The sequence below is a fragment of the Choristoneura fumiferana genome, chromosome 23, assembly GCF_025370935.1.
Source record: "Choristoneura fumiferana chromosome 23, NRCan_CFum_1, whole genome shotgun sequence".
Lineage (NCBI taxonomy): Eukaryota > Metazoa > Arthropoda > Insecta > Lepidoptera > Tortricidae > Choristoneura > Choristoneura fumiferana.
This window is the reverse complement of record NC_133494.1, coordinates 61983-80181: the sequence shown is the minus strand read 5'-3', so window position 1 is coordinate 80181 and position 18199 is coordinate 61983. Positions and strand designations below refer to the sequence as shown.

The window sequence follows — 18199 nt, the reverse complement described above, 5'->3', positions numbered from 1 at the left end:
AGATAAAAATAGAGATTAATCAAATACAGGTTGACATTTCAGTTAAACCACCTGTAAATTGCCTATTAATTAGTGGATAAATTTAAATTAGATTAGCTTTTGTTAATTGTTGGTTATATGCTAGTTGTTTAAAATAATTTAATTAACTACATTAAGACAAGTAGGGTAATTAAGATAGAAATAAAATTATGCAGTGTTGTGAGTGGTTTATTGAAGTAACGGTGGGTATGAAAATAGGGGAAACGATAGAGGAGGCGGTATGGAATTCTGAAAGTAAAATCACCCTTAGACACATACAAATAGAGATGAAATTAATTTAACATAAAATTAGCTTAGATTACAGGTCTATATTAAATATTATTTATTAACTGAGTAATAAAAAAAAAATTGTAAGCAGAGAAAATTAAACTTAAAAGCTAGTAAATTATAGTGTAACCTTATGTTGCAGCATTTACATTAACTAGAAAAAATGTTATACAATGTTGAAAGGAAAAAGGGAGTAAGCGCCAGTTGTATATAAGTGTTAAAAGAATAGAAGTTATTTCCTCGGAGTGGTCATTCGCCAAAGTTATTACAGAGTTGTGGGCCATGTCGTTATTGTGTTGAATCTGAAAGAAAATGTAGACGGTTAGCATTGACATTTGGGTAGGACAATAACATTTTAGATTGGTAGAAACATAAAAAAAAAAAATTACGATATTCACCTTGCGATTGTAAGCTCTGGCTTTTCGGTTGATGTCAGACAAGATGAGGGGTACAGTAGAGATTTCATTAAGTACATTAGTGGGACAGCAGAACCTTGGGTTTCGTTCTTCGCGACGATCCCAATTTCACAGATAAAGAGACATGACAGCGATCATAGAGACAAGGAAATTTCAGCAACAATTTATCGGATCTGGTGACAGACATTATAATTCTTTTCCTCTTGCAAACGATTGAACCACGCAGCGTTTCACTTAGTTAGTTGCCAAAGTATCCAAAATAAGCATCTAAAGTTGAGATAGTAGGAAGAGTGCTTCACACGCGCAGATTAGCTTCTTAATAATAAGTGTACAAATTTAAAATTAAATTTAATAACATAGTGTTTATGTAATTAAGAATGCGTCTATTGAAACGGCAATAATTACGATACGATTTGCTTTGACAGGAGGATTTGACATTTGATTTGAGAGGTTGCCGTAGGGAAGAAAAGTTAGTCACATTGTAGGAAAATTATAACGGGATTTGCGTGTTTTGAGGTGACTCAAACGAACGTATGGTCGGTAGCTAACAGTAAGAGTAATGGTTAGTTCACAAAAAAATATATAGATTGAAGTTCGGAAATGAATCTTGAAAGGTCTTAACAACCTTTATTCAATTGTTAAGCTAAAGTTTCAAAAAAGAGGGGAAAAGGAGAGGAAGTATATTATAAGTATAAGTTAATGCCGAGTAGTCAAATTTACCAGCAAGTTAGATACTATAATAATAGATGGGTTAATAAACGCATTTTGATATAAAAAGGGGGGTGAAGCGAAACGCAAAGGTAAATTTGGTTTGGTTTTTGTGCAAATTAATGTTTTAGAGCTGAGTTAAGAGTGTAGAAATAGAATTATTATGTATCTAAATTGATGACCTAATTAAGAGTAGATAGAATATATTACAGTAGTATTAGAAATTTTAGCAAATTATATTATATGCGTTTGGTAGTTAATATGTAGACAAAAGAGTAGATTTTATGATATGTATATATTAGGTTTAAGTACCTGAAAAAAAAAATAAAACACGTAGGAAAAGTGATAAATGGGAAGGATATTTATGATTAGGATAGGGTAGGAAAAATAATGTTGATGGGAACTATCATTGAAAAAAGGGGTTAAGAAATTTTTTGAGAGTAAAACAAAAGAAGTCTGGTTATATTAATTGGGGTTATTGATTGTTCAACAGCGAGCAATAATGAAACAAAAAAAAATGAAAGAGTGGTGATGGAAATGTTGTGTGATTTATATGCTAGACCAACGTGAGGGGTTCTGAAAAGAGAGTGAAGTATATCTAAGGAAATGAGGGTCTTGAATAATTAACAATTCTGTAGTACAATCGGATCATTTATTGGTAGTTATAATTGAACACATTACACTTACAACTAGAATTCTTGATAGAGGTGTTAGGATAGGCCAGTAGGCAAAATCAGTTTTGTAGACTGCGTTCAAGGATTTTAGTACTCTACTAGTGGACAGAACTAAAAATTTACACTACACATGCTCCAAGACTAGGAAGTCATTATTGAAGGCTAAGTCTGGACTGGGAGGCAAATGGATTGGGCATTTTGACCTTCTGGTAAGTGAATAATCGAAAGGAATGCCTGGGCTTAAGGAGAGAATCGTAGTTCTACTAGGACTTGATAGTTAGACCTTGCTATCATGCTTTATTAGAAGCTGAGATACGATTTACTACTAGAGTTATCTTGCCTCACAACCAGATCTTTCGCAGAGTCTTAGCATCTGACTGGATTGTAACTGTGTTCATATTGTGAGTTTCATGTTAAATGTCTGTAGTGATGTCTTAGCAACACTTATTCAAATGTAGAACTAGTGATAGTCATTAGCTTTAGAAAAAAAAACACAAACACATTTCAATTATAAAGACTAATAAAATTTTATTTTAAATTTTAAATATTGACATAAGTGTGATAGACCAATTCGGGCGTTAAATTGTATATTAACTACTTCTTAGTCTATCAAGGGGAAAAGCTGTAACGGTCGGATGTGTCACACGACCGTCACTGGGAATAAATTAGTAGAAAATTGTTAGGGGCCATCTATGAAGGTTTGATGGAAACTCGAAACAAAAACATGTCGACAAAGACAGTTAAATAAGAGTAATTGAGATTAGAATGTCGATGTAATTAAGCAGGGATAATTTAGCAGTCAATTTAATGAGTAAATGTTAAATTTAATTGGAGATTAGAATTGTGTTGTTCGGGTATAATAATTAATGTAAAAAACGCCATCTATGGTCAATTAAAGGAATTGGTAGGCGTCATGGAAAATTAGTGAACTAATGCCGAACTGGGTTTAGCGGCAGATTAACCTGAGAGGCTATTTAGTTAGTTTCACGTGGGAATTATAGAGGTCGCTTTAGGTAATGGAAATGTAAATTTTATCTAAAAACAGGAAATATGGTCACAAATTCATCAAAAATAGACATGATATAGTAATAGCATCATTAGTATTAGTCTAGAGTAGATCTTAGATACATTTGATGTTAATAATTAGGTTAATTTAAAGAAATATCAACGAAAGCATCATGGAAAGGGCAATTTGTCGAAATTAGCTAAATAAGTTAAGAAAAACCGAAAATGCAAGCATTACGTAATCATAGTATAGATTATTGGTTCATTATCTATTATAAATTTAAGTTTTCATTCAAAACGGAGTAGTATTAGCAGAGTAATTACACATTTAGTTAAGACGAAATTACAAGTACTCTGTCGCACTGACTTAAAGTAGGAACGTGGCGAAATTATAAGCAAATTTTGAGTGGCGTTAGTTCGACAAAGGAAACTATGAATAAACGGCGCGAATTTGGGGATACCAGTTAATAATTGTAGGCAAATTAGCTATTTTATAACGAACAATAGAAGTATGTAATTGGCTATTTATATTCAAAGAGTGTAGGGAGTAATAAGTAGAAAATTATCATTAGAAGTAAGATTATTGTTAGATAGGTTAAGGAAATTAAAACGTTGAGGTAAAATTGAAGTATTTGACCAATTACATATAAATATTTATTGAAAATTATTGTTGTAGCACAATATAAAAATGGAACGTATTTACTAGAATAGTTAAGCTAGGATAGTGTCAAGATAAATAGGAAATTTTAGTTCAAAAATAAATTTTACGGATAAAATTTGGCTATTTTGAGATAAGGATTTGGCAGAAGAAAAAGCGAGGCGGGCAATGTCAACGTTGTCGACTTTGGTAAGCTTGGCGTCGTTTGGTCGCTTGGCGCGAAAATACCAGAGGTCCCGGGAGAGAAGCTATAAATAGAGGTGACACAAAAAGGGCGGGAGCCAGATGGATTTAGATTTCGTAGAGTCAACATCGTTATTTTGCTAGTCGGGGGGTTTAGTTTCTGTGCGCCATTTTGTTAACAAATTAGAGTCAATAGTATCGGGTAATTTTATTTCATTAATGTTAATTGGGGTTTTTGATTTTATTTAATTTAGAATTAATTTTAATTTACAAGAAATGTGAGTATTTCTTCAGGAAGTAAAGTGTCGGGGTCTTGATCATTAATCTTCGGAATAATGATTAACTCTCTGGTTTTTTATTATTTGTGAAATATTTAGTGCTGATTTTCATTCGGAAAATCTTTATGTGAGGGACTTTGCGGTCTTGTGGCAGCAGTCCTTTATTTGTTCTTGTAGTGTGGAGTGATCGTTTTATAGCGTTTCATTTCAGCCTACGTATATTTTGTACTAACCCATAACTTTTCTGTGTTTTTCCCAACTTAATGGAAATGACTTTGGTTCCTCCATAACGTACCTTGGTTGAGCTTTAAGTCCGTCTATATCGTCTGACACCTAACGGTGACAACCGTGGACGAAATAGGCTTCCACTTCCTGAAGCTGTGGCGGCTTCAGCGGCAAATTACTGTCGTACCAGCCACCAGTGGATTCTGTTTGTCTTTTGTAACGATTAAGTAGCGCTCGTCGAAGTGAATGCGTGTCTTGTTGACGCTTGGTTTGTACTTGAGAAACTCAGAATTCCTGTCCCCTATTTATTTACGTATTTATGCACAACGTTAGGTATTCTGCTGTTCCGCGGGGCTCTCCGTCATAGGGACTTTCCTTCGGGAAAGTTGAGAGCTCAGCACCATTTAGGGACCGATAGGGCTTTAGGTATACACACCATCATTGTTGATAGGAGATTAGAAGAAATTCATTGCACCGTGAATTTCTACATTACACTAATTGTACATGTGGGATTAATTCCCTAGTTTTGCTAATCACAGACAGAGAGTAGGGGCCTCAGGCAAGCTTAAAGTACAATTGTAGGATTTATTAGGGCTATATAGGTAGGGAAGTTCATAAGGCTTAGCTAGAGTAGCGTTTCCTTACACCGGGAAAAGTTACTATTTTAACTCACCACACAATTAGTTCACTTATGAGGGTTTTCCTCCAAATTGCTAAACTTCAACACAGAGCTAGGGAAAGCTTAAACTCGCACACACATAGTTTTAAGACATAAACTAGATTTTAAGAAAATAAAATATAACATTATTTAGTAATAATACTTACGTCAATGCTTTATTATACAAAACTTAGTCATAAGAACTTGACTACGAATAACTTTATTAAAATTAGTAAGTTGACTTCAATTTAAAACCAAAATACGGTTTGATCATTTTGTTAAGAGTAAATAACAATAACATATTTTAGCTGTCTTTCCTATAATGAATAAGCGGGAATTGATATGACACGATCTCATAGCTAAGTGGACAATTAAATGCCAGATAACTTACTGAATAATATTTAACACAATTATCATCTAATTTCGATTTGAATTACGATTGCCAGCTAAAATAAGCTTTGTTTTGATAAAATTAATATCAAACATCATATTCATACTTTTGATTAAGATCTCATCAAATTATGTCTAGTAATAAGTTAGAGATAAAATCGTAGAGGGTTTTGGACCATCTATCAATTAAAATACAAAAGTCTATCGTGTTATAAATACATACTATCTGTTTTAATTGTCGTTCTAACATTGAGTGAACGGATGTAGAAATCCTGACTACGGTCGATAGCTTAAGTTGACACATACCAGGCAACAGTCTATCTGGAAATTTACCTACTTTTCATTCGATCTCGATTTAAACATAATTGATTAAGGATTGATAGTTGAAACAGTTTATTGTTCATTTAAAATATATGAATTGAGACAAAACTAGTCATAGACGAGTCCAAAACCTAATACAAAGGTTATCTTGAATACCCAAGGGTTATCTAGTTATAAGCTAGTTAGATTATTATTAACGCTTGTGTTCTGGGCGTAAAGTATAGAAATCGGTACTTACTTTCTGCTTTACTCTGGTAACGCCAAATGCTGGTAGAACTAGAAAATTAGACTAAGTAGATAGCTCATTAAAATAAGTGAAAGTCACTATGAGATTAGTAATTATACCAAAATAAAATTATGTCAAATTAGACGTTTCATATATCTAAGATGGATAAGACATAATCTAAATTAAGAGATACTAGTGCCTATAGTAAATGAATAGCTGTAGTGTCTAAACTCATTCCTGAACTAATTATCAAAGTTATAATTAAGCATCTCATAGAGTATTCTAATATAAGCATAGAATAAGTAACCATAAGTCTAAAATTAGATTCAACTTGTTACAAAACATTGTGTTTGTATTTCCATACTTTGATTTGAATGCACCGAAAGTTAGTGCTTAGTCTAGTAAAATCACAACTTGACATATCCATAGAGATATATTGCTCTGGTGTGCGATTGGATTAAGGACGAAGGGGCAAGGAGGTTAGCGTCCTTCCGGGACCTTAGGTCCCGGTATTAAACTTAGTTTTAAGTCAAAATAGATTCAGAAGTAATACAAACACAAACACTATCCGTAGTAGAAATATTTCCTCTCATTTTTCCAAACTGATTATTCTAGGTAACCTGAAAGATCCATTTCTAGAACTATCCAGTCTAAACATACTAGTATATCTAAATTCACATCTCAGTAATTAAAGTTTCACCCTAAAGTTCAGTAGAGTTCAATCTAGAGTCAAAATTATCACGAAGTTAGGTACTTACTGCTTAATTAATTATAACATTAGAAACACAACTGTAGGCTTTTCAAATTAATTCTCAAATAAAAGCACTTAGGTTATTACTGGGCATAAGGTAGGTTCCTATCCACTAGACGATTCACGATCACAAGGCCATAAATTAATTTAAGTTAAATCACCATAGCGTTACCTCAAGTTAAGTGTATTAAGTAGGTTAAGCAGGGTAGTTAGTTAGTCTTTAAAATTAGCTATTAATTCAAGGCCATTATCATAAGGCTTTTATTATAACATGGTGCATAGTAACTCAGGAGTACAGGCTGGTTACAATAGGGTGCCGTACTGACCAGGATGCAATAAACATTAGTCGACTAATATACTCTCTTCAAGCACTTATTACAAGATTCAATACTCCAATTTTGAAATGTATTCTCTAATTTTTTTGTACAACATTTTTCGCTCACCTTTTTTTACCCCGCTTTTGTCTGACATCTTACCATTCCGCGTGTTAAGCATCTACCTAGGTCGTCCCTCCATCCTCCACTTAGGTCTGCCTTTCGATATCCATTGCAAGGGACCTATTTTGTAGCAATTTTGACCCAACGTTCCGAATTAATTCGGGAGACAATCCTGTTCAGCCCAGTCTCAGTTCACCTTCGAAGTGTTTAAGCCGACATCAGCAAAATTAGTTGTTGAGCGCAGCTCAGTATTTTTGATCCGGTACGTTCTTAAACTAATTTCATAATGATCGTTACCGCATTCACTGCCATGAACGATAAGCGTTCAACATTTGAAAAACTTTGCCCTGCGCCTGTAACGCTGCTGTAAGTTCATATTACTTTACTACGAAACTTACTGTTATATGCGAAAAGATAGTTTTTCAAGGTTATCTATTGTTTGTCCGAAATTCATATGCTATAATTTAATTTGTCCGAATTTAATTTGCCCGAATTTCATTTTCTCGAATGTTTAGTTTCTAGAAAAGTTATTTGGCATACTCTTGTTTCCCGAAAATTAAATGCCATAATGATACGAATGCCATACGCGTAATATTATACCTTAATTATGTATATTAAACATCTAACCTAAGTCTGATAGGGGCCTGAACGACTGTAATTAATGGGACTGTCACGCCCAGATACATTTCTGAATCGCGGTATCGTTTGGTCGTGTCAGAAACTATAAGCAGTGCTGTTATATAGAGTTGTGTTTGAGAGTCAAATTTGTTTATACCTACTTAGACGGAGTTTGTTCTTCCCCTCTCACGGCTGAGGTACTCTTTCTGTCTCTTACAAAACATATTCTAAATCCTTTACTTAATTTACTGCTTAATAGTGTTGTTTTATTGTCTTGAATCACTTCCCTGTAACATATTTTTTGCATACAATGCAATTGTGTTAATAAAATATGTGCAGGGACTTATTAGCATTGTTGATTAAAGCGCAGTGTCAAAGATGCTATATATAAAAATGACGCGAATGTAAAAATTTACTTAATATCTGATAGTAGTGGACGGATTAAGTGTGCCATTGTTTGTGATCGATTACTTTGCAGGACTAATTCTAGAAAAAACCGGTAAGTTACGGTGACTGAGTTTGAACAATATTAAAAATATTAAAATTAATATTTGTAATTAAATAATATTAAAATTAATATTTATAATTGAATAATTGTAGTACTTATTTAATCTATTTCAATATTACACTATGCATAATAAGGTAGATTACGGTCATGTACTTAATTATCTTTATCTTTATTTTTTACCTTTCTGTACCACGTTTTCATGCAATAAATGAATTATGAATAAAATAATATTAAAAAATATTAAAGTGAATTTTAAGTAAATCTGTCTATCTATCTATCGAATACCTTTAAACGAGCAATTCTTGTGTACAATATATATATATAAATCAGAATCTCGGAAACGGCTCCAAAGATTTCGATGAATTTTGGTGTGGGGGTTTTCGGGGATAACAAATCGATCTGGCTTGGTCTTGTCTCTGGGAAATTGCTTATGATCGAGTTTTAGCCTGAGAAAAGCTCGGTCGAACAGGTACTGAAAAAAGAAGTATCATGAGAGACCTTTACTTAAAATTCTAAATTTTGTTCTTAAATCAGCACACTATAGGTGAGCCATTTGGCCTGACTGTATTTACATTGGTTGGAAATTGAATGAAAGCTTATTTGATTGTGGATTTTTATTTTTTATTGTGAAAATGTCAGCATAATGGCTAACAATTACCGAAATACTTTTTAAACTTTTTTTTCACTAATATGTAATTATTAATATATCATATCATTAATATTTTCAATATTTTTCATTAAAAAAAAATTTAGTATCAATTAATATTCATTTTTAACTTATGTAGGTATTAATAAAGTGTTTTGTATCAATCCTATTGACAGTGCTAACATTGTAACTAACATATTAAAAAAAATGGACGCATAGGCAAAAATTGATGTAGTATTTTAACTATATGTCGTGTAAAATTTTAATTTATATTTTTCAAGCTTTTCTTATCTGACTTCACTTGTTTACTATGTACCAAACGAGTGCTCCAGGCGAGATTCCCATGGCAACACAATACACTTTGATTGACATAAATGCATTTTTCGAGCAGTTAACGTTCTATAACGTACGTAGAGATAGTATATATTCAGCTGGGAAAATAACGAACGATAAAGATAATCTAATTCGTATCTCTTACAAAAAAAGCGTAAGTGATTTCTTATCGATACAAAACGTCGACACAATAGTTTGTGCTAAGGTTCAATGTTAAATAGCATCACTAAATTTGCAAATGCAATAAACAAACATTGGAGAGTAGGGTTGCAACAATCAGGAATTTAAGCTTTAATCGAAGGAATTTAGGTAGAAATTCACTTCTTCGTATTACATTATAATATTATGACCTGTCGACATAAAAATACAATACAATACAATGACTCTTTATTGTACATTAGAAATAGTGAACGATACAGAAAACAGGTACATAGGGATAAAAATACAAGGAAAGCAATAGGCGGCCTTATCGCTTAAGTGCGATCTCTTCCAGGCAACCTTTTTTATAGCCTTTTTAGGGTTCCGTAGTCAACTAGGAACCCTTATAGTTTCGCCATGTCTGTCCGTCTGTCTGTCTGTCTGTCCGCGGGTAATCTCAGAGACCGTTAGTACTAGAAAGCTGTAATTTGTCATAAATATAAATATCAGTCACGCCGACAGTGGTACAATAAAAAAAAAGATAAAAAAAAGTGGGGGTGATTTTTTTTTTCTCGGCTAACCCTATGTTGTGGGCTATCGTTAGATAGGTCTTTTAAAACCATTGGGGGGTTGCTAAAAGCCCCCTCTAAAATCTAAACTGTTGGGTGGAAAAATTTGAAAAAAATCAGAATGGTAGTAAATATGTATATCAAATTTACAAGGAAAATTATAGTGGCTAAGATTGCTTGTGAATTAATTATTAGTAGTTTAAGAGTAACTAGCAGCCTAAGGTATAAAATATACCTAAACTTGGAAGATTCAGTACACAATACGAAATTCTTAGAAAAATATTATTTGATTTTTTCGTAATGGCTACGGAACCATAACCTGTGCGTGTACGACACGCTCATGGCTGGTTTTTTTTTAAATACTATTATAACAAGTTTTAATGCTCTTTAGCACAACTCTTTAGTCTAACGCCGCCGGACAAACTATAATGCTATTAGCCTTAAGTATGGATGGATGGATGCGTTATTAGTTTGGATGACACGTATTCCTTTTATAACCTGTTACGTCTTCTACAGTCAAAAATGTCGACTACGGCAGAGTTAGAGGCGGGTGTCCAAAGCAATGCGCGTGTCATGTTCTACCCGCTGCTGCTGCTTGCGTCAGGCCTCTGGTTCCTGTACCGATGGCAGCAGACCAGTCGACTCCACAAGATGGGCAACAAACTGCCGGGGCCGTCCACAGTGCCAATATTTGGCAACGCACTTCTGGCGCTAGGAAAAAAGCCTAATGGTAAGTTCGTAGAATGTAGTGTTGTCAATATTATAATCGATTATCGGTCTATTGATATCTGCTCAATGTGGTCCTTGATTGTGTGGTCTCTTAGAGAGGCTCAGAGTCACGCAACGAGCTGAAGAAATAGCTATGCATGTGGTTTCTTTGCACGACAGAACTCGAAATACGGAAATTCGCTGAAGAAATATAGTCATCTGCATATAGCTTGAGGAATGTGCAAAGTGAAGTAACAGTTGGTGGACCACATCGCTCAAAGATCAGTCAGTGGATGCAAGTAGCGAGTTGTCATTCATTGTGGCTTTCTAAAGACTTTTATTAAACAGTGGAAGTCTTCCAGCTGTTCAATATTGCTTGGGACCAGACAATATTGGCAGAGCGCAAAGCCATCGACATTGATGGTATTAAAGTTCTTAAAAACAATAATAGTACCGAGACTATCGATACCATCGATTCTTTGTGATTGAAAGATATCTTTCATTAACTATTTATAGACCAAATCAATAAATAATCGATACTATTGATACCGATCCCTTCATCGTTCTTTTTTCACCAGAACTCATCACCATGGGTTTAAAATATGGTGAGCAGTACGGCAATGTAATTCGCGGCTGGCTGGGCTCCAAGCTGATCATCTTCCTCATGGACGCCGATGATGTGGAAGTCATCTTGAACAGCCACGTCCACATTGACAAAGCATCAGAATACAGGTTCTTCAAACCCTGGCTGGGGGAAGGGCTGCTTATTAGCTCAGGTAAGATACAATCTCATCAAGGACATAAAAAATAAAAACATTTCTCGCATCGCATTTCTTCTACTTATAATTTTTTTATTATAATCATAATGATTTGACAATTACAAATTTTACACATACAAATTCGAAATGTTACCTTGGTGCACGTATCCAAACTCGCACTTGGCCAGTTTCGCATCTTTTCAAGTATTGTACCAGCAGGTAACAGGCGTAGTAAGTAGTAGTAACGATTTTTGCTGTACTCCGTACTACAATAGTAGATTATTGTCGTGGCCTGGAAGTAGGCAATTGCTGGCTGAGTATGAGTACGAGCTTGCGAGTCCGTTTAGCTAATACTTAGCCAGCAATTGCTATTCCAGCCGAGACTAATATAAAGCTTTTCTCAAAAATGGTGAAAAATTCTGATTTAGGAAAAACTTTTTCTCAAAATATATTATAACATTTAATTTTATTCGAATATTTTTCTTATGCTTTGCCGCCTTTTTTTCATTAAAAATAAACTGCAGGTGAATTTTTACCGAAAACACCACAAGCTGTTTAGACCCAATAAAAAAAGTCCGGAGTTCCAACAAAATATCTGATACCGGCCATTAGACGTGGCTGTATACGACTTGTGCAAACATTTCCATGGCCTTTTTAACTTAAAAAAAATATTGTGACTGATTGCAGGCGCGCTAATTTATTATTTTCGAGCTAGCGCGTCTGCAATCTTTTTGACGTTTTAATTATTCGCTGACCATAAACTATGCACTTCACCTTCTGATATGTAAAGAATAATGTCAACTTTTACGGTCATTTTTGAGAAAAAACTATTTTATACTTTTTGTTGAAACTTATTTTTGAGAGATTTCTCACGATTACTGTAATTATGTACAATAATTTAGATTTAATGTATATTAAAGCCAAATATTAAATTAAAGTTGCTATTACTATACTACCAATGGTGTGCTATGGTGTACAAGTACCTATGTACTCGTATATCAAATTGTGTGTGCACTAAAATGTTTGCATCTCTAGACACCGTAGGTTACTAACGTTTCTCTTATCTAGTTGCCTAAGATAAAATGTGCGTAGCAAATCCTTTGCTACGGATTGTCACAAAAATGTTCACAACACTGATAAAGTGATCTTCATTAAAACTCCAGGCAAGCTTGATTATAATAACGAATCGTTGCACCTTCCATATTTTCATGTAGGTACCTAAGTAAGATTAATTATATTGCCCGTGCGTGATCATAATGTTTTAAACTACTTCAAAATATTGGAAGCTAAGCAGTTATTTTTTTACAATGAGTGCTATACTTATTAATATTTCTAATGTATTTTTCAAATAATTGTGTACAGAAGAAATCGATTGCAGTTCCAAAAAAATAACGACATCACAGTGTAATGTTGTAAAAATCCCTACTAATATTATAAATGCGAAAGTAACTCTGTCTGTCTGTCTGTCTGTCTGTCTGTCTGTCTGTCTGTTACGCTTTCACGTCGAAACCACTGAACCGATTTTGATGAAATTTGGTATATAGATATTTTGAACCCCAAGGATCAACATAGGATACCTTTTATTCCGGTAGAGGGCGCCACCGCGCGATAACCTAGATCCGCGCAGACGAAGTCGCGGGCTTAAGCTAGTATCCTCATAATTGTTTTCAGGTGAAAAATGGCGATCGCACCGCAAAATGATAGCCCCTACATTTCACATCAACATCCTGAAGTCGTTCATGGATGTTTTTAACCAGAACAGCGTCAACGTCGTGAACAAAATGAAAGAAGAAATGGGAAAGACCTTCGATGTTCATGACTACATGAGTGGAGTCACTGTTGACATTTTACTTGGTAAGTGTCAAAACTTTTACATTTTGCAAGATTTGATTACAGGCAGACAGACAGACAGACAGACGGACAGACAACGGGACAGGTGAAACTTATAAAAGCTCGTAAAAAAATAGGACCTGACCGAACGAGCCCTACTTGACGTTTCTCAAAGACATCTAAATATCCACCTAAAATATTTTACCCGTAAATACAATTCATTGACTAATCAATTTCTTAAAGTCAAAGTCAAAAAAATGTAGATTCAATTTAGGCTGTAACAAGCACTTATGATATAAATGTCGAAAAAAAATCTACCACACCGGTTCGGAAAACCTCTGTTGAGAAGAATCCGGCAAGAAACTCAACGAGGTATTTTTTTTTGTAAACAAATTAAAAATATTATTAAATGATATCTATACATGACAAGTATTTAACACAACTTTATTTTTAACACAGTAGGTTCGCTAATTGAAGTAACTGAAAATAGGTACCTACCAACCTTTTCATTGAAATCGTTTACGAGATCGTCAATGTTTACGCTAGCTACATATTAGTAATCTGTGATGTTTACACATAAACTGGAATCGCTCATTTTAACCTAAACTGAAATAGCTATAGTGCTTAAATAGGTTCCGTTTAATTTGAGCGATATGTAAATCTTCATTTAATTTAAAATTCTCGTGTCACAATGTTTGTGACCAAACTCCTCCGAAACGGCTTGACTGATTTTTAGGGTTCCGTAGTCAACTAGGAACCCTTATAGTTTCGCCATGTCTGTCTGTTTATCTGTCCGCCGCTATGCTCAGGGACCGTTAGTACTAGAAAGCTGTAATTTGGCATGAATGATATCAGTCACGCCGATAAAGTGATAAAATAAAAAAATAAATAACTTTATTAGGGTGCCTCCCAGAGATGTATTGAGGGGGTTTTTTTTCTCGACTAACCCTGTAGTGTTGGGTATCGTTGGATAGGTATTTTAAAACCAATGGGGGGTTGCTAGGACGTTTTATATATTTTTATTTGTTTGCGAAATATTCAACTTCAAAGTGCAAATTTTCATTAAAATCGAGCGAAATTTACAAGGGAAATTATAGCGCCTAAGATTGCTTGAGAATTATTAGTTGTTAAAGAGTAAATAGCAGCTTAAGGTATAAAACATACCTAAACTTGAAAGATTCCGTACTCAATGCGAAATCCTTAGAAAAATATTACTTGATTTTTTCGTAATGCCTACGGAACCCTATCCTGGGCGTGTCCGACGCGCTCTTGGCCAGTTTTATTCGTCTTTTTGTGTACCTATATTCGATAGGTCTAAGAATAGGACGTAAACTATTTTTCATACTTCTCCGCGGACGGAGTCGCGGGCAACAGCTAGTAATTTATGTAAATGTAAGAACATTTAGAATGAACGCAAATAATCTCACATTAAATTTAATAACGTTACAGAAACAGCCATGGGCATTACCCGAAAAACTCAGGACGACTCTGGCTTCGACTACGCCATGGCAGTAATGGAGTGAGCGCCTTACACTATTTCAAAACAAAATGTTCGATCTTTCTTTCCGTTATTTAATTATTTTATTTTATTTCAGAATGTGCGACATTATTCACCAAAGACATTATAAATTTTGGCTTAGGTTTGACGCCATTTTCAAATTTACTTCCTTCTTTAAGAAACAAGTTAATCTTCTAAATATTATTCATGGTCTAACAAACAAGGTAAGCACATACAATGTTGTCAATGTTATATAATAAAGTAAACAAATATAAAACTTACTTTAAAGCAATTTAGCAATTTTTCATATATTTTAAAGGTAATCAAAAACAAAAAGGAAACATATTTTGAAAAACAATCTAAGGGTATTATACCGGCATCGATAGAAGAATTGACTCGCTCAAAAGAATCATATGATTCGGGATTGGCTAATGACACTAAAACATTAGCAGACTCGGTTTTCAAAGGCTATCGCGATGATCTAGATTTTAATGATGAGAATGATGTCGGTAAGAAAATAGTATATATATACTGGATTTACTACAACTGCCATAAGTAAAAACGCTGTTATGACTGTGGAGTGCTAATATTTATAAATTAATATACAGGAGAGAAAAAGCGGCTGGCTTTCTTAGACCTTATGATAGAATCTGCTCAAAGTGGAATAAACAAAATCAGTGATCATGAAATTAAAGAGGAAGTTGATACTATTATGTTTGAGGTATGACAGTTCTGATAATCTTTTAATCATTTTAGTTGTAAAAAGTATTACCAATAAACAACTGTTTTGTTCCTTACTAAACAGGGTCACGATACAACAGCAGCTGGTTCTAGTTTTGTTCTTAGCCTTCTCGGAGTTCACCAGGATATTCAGGCTAAAGTGTATGAAGAATTGTATGAGATATTTGGTGATTCTGATAGACCTGCCACTTTCTCCGATACTCTTCGTATGAAATATCTCGAGAGGGTAATATTTGAATCGCTGAGAATGTATCCACCTGTGCCAATCATCGCGAGAAAATTAAGGCGCGCGACGTGAAAATCCGTAAGAACTTTTTTGAGATTTGGAATATAATTTACGCATTTTAAACACTATTTTATACCATTTCATACTTATAGGTACCAACAACTACGTTCTTCCCGCTGGATCTACCGTGGTGATCGGCACATTCAAGATTCACCGCAATCCAAAATATTATAAGAATCCCGAAGTTTTCGACCCAGATAACTTCTTGCCGGAAAACACTCAGGATCGGCACTACTACAGCTATATTCCTTTTAGCGCTGGCCCCAGAAGCTGTGTGGGTAAGTGACCTTTAGTGGTTGTTAATTTGTGTCTCATATCTAGTTTGAAAATTACTACGTCATATCTCCCTATAAAAGAAAAACTTGACTGGCCGACTGACAGAAGATACACAATACAAAGAATGCAATTTGGAAGAAGATTTCACTGTGGCAAAGATTTACATTGAGTGTCACGAAGGTGCATTAAGAAGGAAATCTTCGTAATAACCACGTTATAATTATAGTTTTAAGCCCTTAATTCATTCGTTAAATTTTAAAGCAGTGTAATAATAAACCGATTGAGCTTGGTAAATTGCAGGCCTGGGCGATATTAGACGACTACGGCTGATTAATAATTATTGCTTACAGGTCGAAAATATGCCATCTTAAAACTAAAGGTATTAATATCAACTGTGCTACGAAATTTTAAAATGGTATCCGATGTTCCTGAGGACAAGTTTGTGTTGCAAGCCGACATCATCTTGAAGAGAACTGATGGATTCCGAGTTAAAATAGAACCCAGAAGAAGAATTTCAACCAGTGTTTAACTATGAAGTTTATATAAATCACAATAAATTTTATGCTTGATGTCTGTCTATGCCAGATATTTCTGGAAAACTCAGGGGAAAAGCAGACAACGTGTATTCCTTACTATACTTTCAATAATTAAATAAAAATAAAGTTCTTTTGTTCCAAGATTAATATTTTTAGTAAACTCTTTGTCGTAAAACTGTCTTGATTTTATAGATTTTTTGTTTAATATTTTCTACTGGTGATAATTAAATAATATATTATCAGATTAACACACAGACATATATGGATTTTATGCGTACCTAATTTACTTAATTTAGATTAAGCTATTTTATAAATTCAACAAAACATTCTGTTTTAAGTTAAAATGGCAAGGTCCAATTGTAAAATAAACTTGAAAAAGTAAAATTTTGAGATGTTAAATGTTTATTGATAAATTTGATATAAGGTGTAAATAAAATACTATTGATTTTACCTTTGCCTCAGTCATTAATACCTACCACCGTCATCAACCGTCACTTAACGAAATATGTCAGCTCGCAAAATTAAACTATGCGTTTGAGAGGTGATGATAAATTTCGTTTAATGACAGTTTGATTCTCAAGATGCGAGGTGACGTGTCTGACAGGTCGAACTATAGACCCATCTCTTTGGCTACTGTGGTGACGAAGGTGCTTGACAGCGTGCTCGAAAGGTACTTGGAAGGTCGCTTACGGCTGAGCGATTCCCAGTTTAGCTTCTGACCTGGGCTATCCACGGAAAGTGCCATTGTGGTGTTGAAGCATGCTGTCAAATACTACACGGACAGTCAGAGACTGCAGTCTTTGGCTATTTCTTTGGACCTGTCAAAGGCTTTCGATCTTGTCAGTTACGACATACTTTGGGGCAAATTAGAGAAGACAGGGTCCCAAAAGATTTGCTTAACATTTTTAAATTTTGGTATGGCAATGAAGTGAATGTTGTAAGATGGGCCGATCCACTTTCGTCACCATATTTATGTGTTAGAATGCGGTGTGGGGCAAGGGGGGCTGACATCGCCAAAGTGTCAATTTGTACATGAACACATTGATCGAGGAACTCAGTGGTACTCATGCGGGGTGTTTTATAGACGAAGTAAGCGTAAAAAATATCAGCTATGCCGACGACATGGTGCTGCTGGCTCCCTCGGTTAATGCGCTCAACGAATTGCTTAGTATATGTCACAAATACGCTACCTCTCATGTACACTTGAATAAGACTGTGTATATGACTTTAAGGCCCAGGTAGGAAGGCCCTGGATCTGACACTCCCAGTTTTGCTGGACGGGACTTCAGTTATCAGAGTGAGTCAGGTTAAATATTTAGGCCATTATTTAACTGACAATTTAAAAGATGATGTCGATGTAGAACGGGAGCGCAGGGCGCTGGCGGTGCGGGTGAGTATGCTGGCAGGTTCGCTCGGTGTACAAATGCAGTTAAAGTAACACTACAGATAAATATCGACCTCGCTGAATTAGGGGGGTGCTCACAGCAGTGCTCGTTTAAGGCGCGCTATAGAAGAATT

The 18199-nt window shown here is 34.6% G+C and overlaps 1 protein-coding gene across 1 annotated transcript; it reads left to right on the top strand.

Moving 5' to 3' along the window:
• The first annotated feature begins 8289 nt into the window (after positions 1 to 8289).
• Positions 8290 to 16762, top strand: LOC141441326 (cytochrome P450 4g15-like). Its single transcript, XM_074106026.1, is given in 12 exon segments — positions 8290 to 8353; positions 10565 to 10778; positions 11335 to 11532; positions 13186 to 13368; positions 14794 to 14863; positions 14940 to 15066; positions 15162 to 15351; positions 15451 to 15563; positions 15648 to 15869; positions 15872 to 15887; positions 15962 to 16147; positions 16496 to 16762. Coding segments are annotated over 11 exon segments (1692 nt in total). The 5' UTR covers positions 8290 to 8353; positions 10565 to 10570; the 3' UTR covers positions 16675 to 16762.
• The last annotated feature ends 1437 nt before the right edge of the window (positions 16763 to 18199 follow it).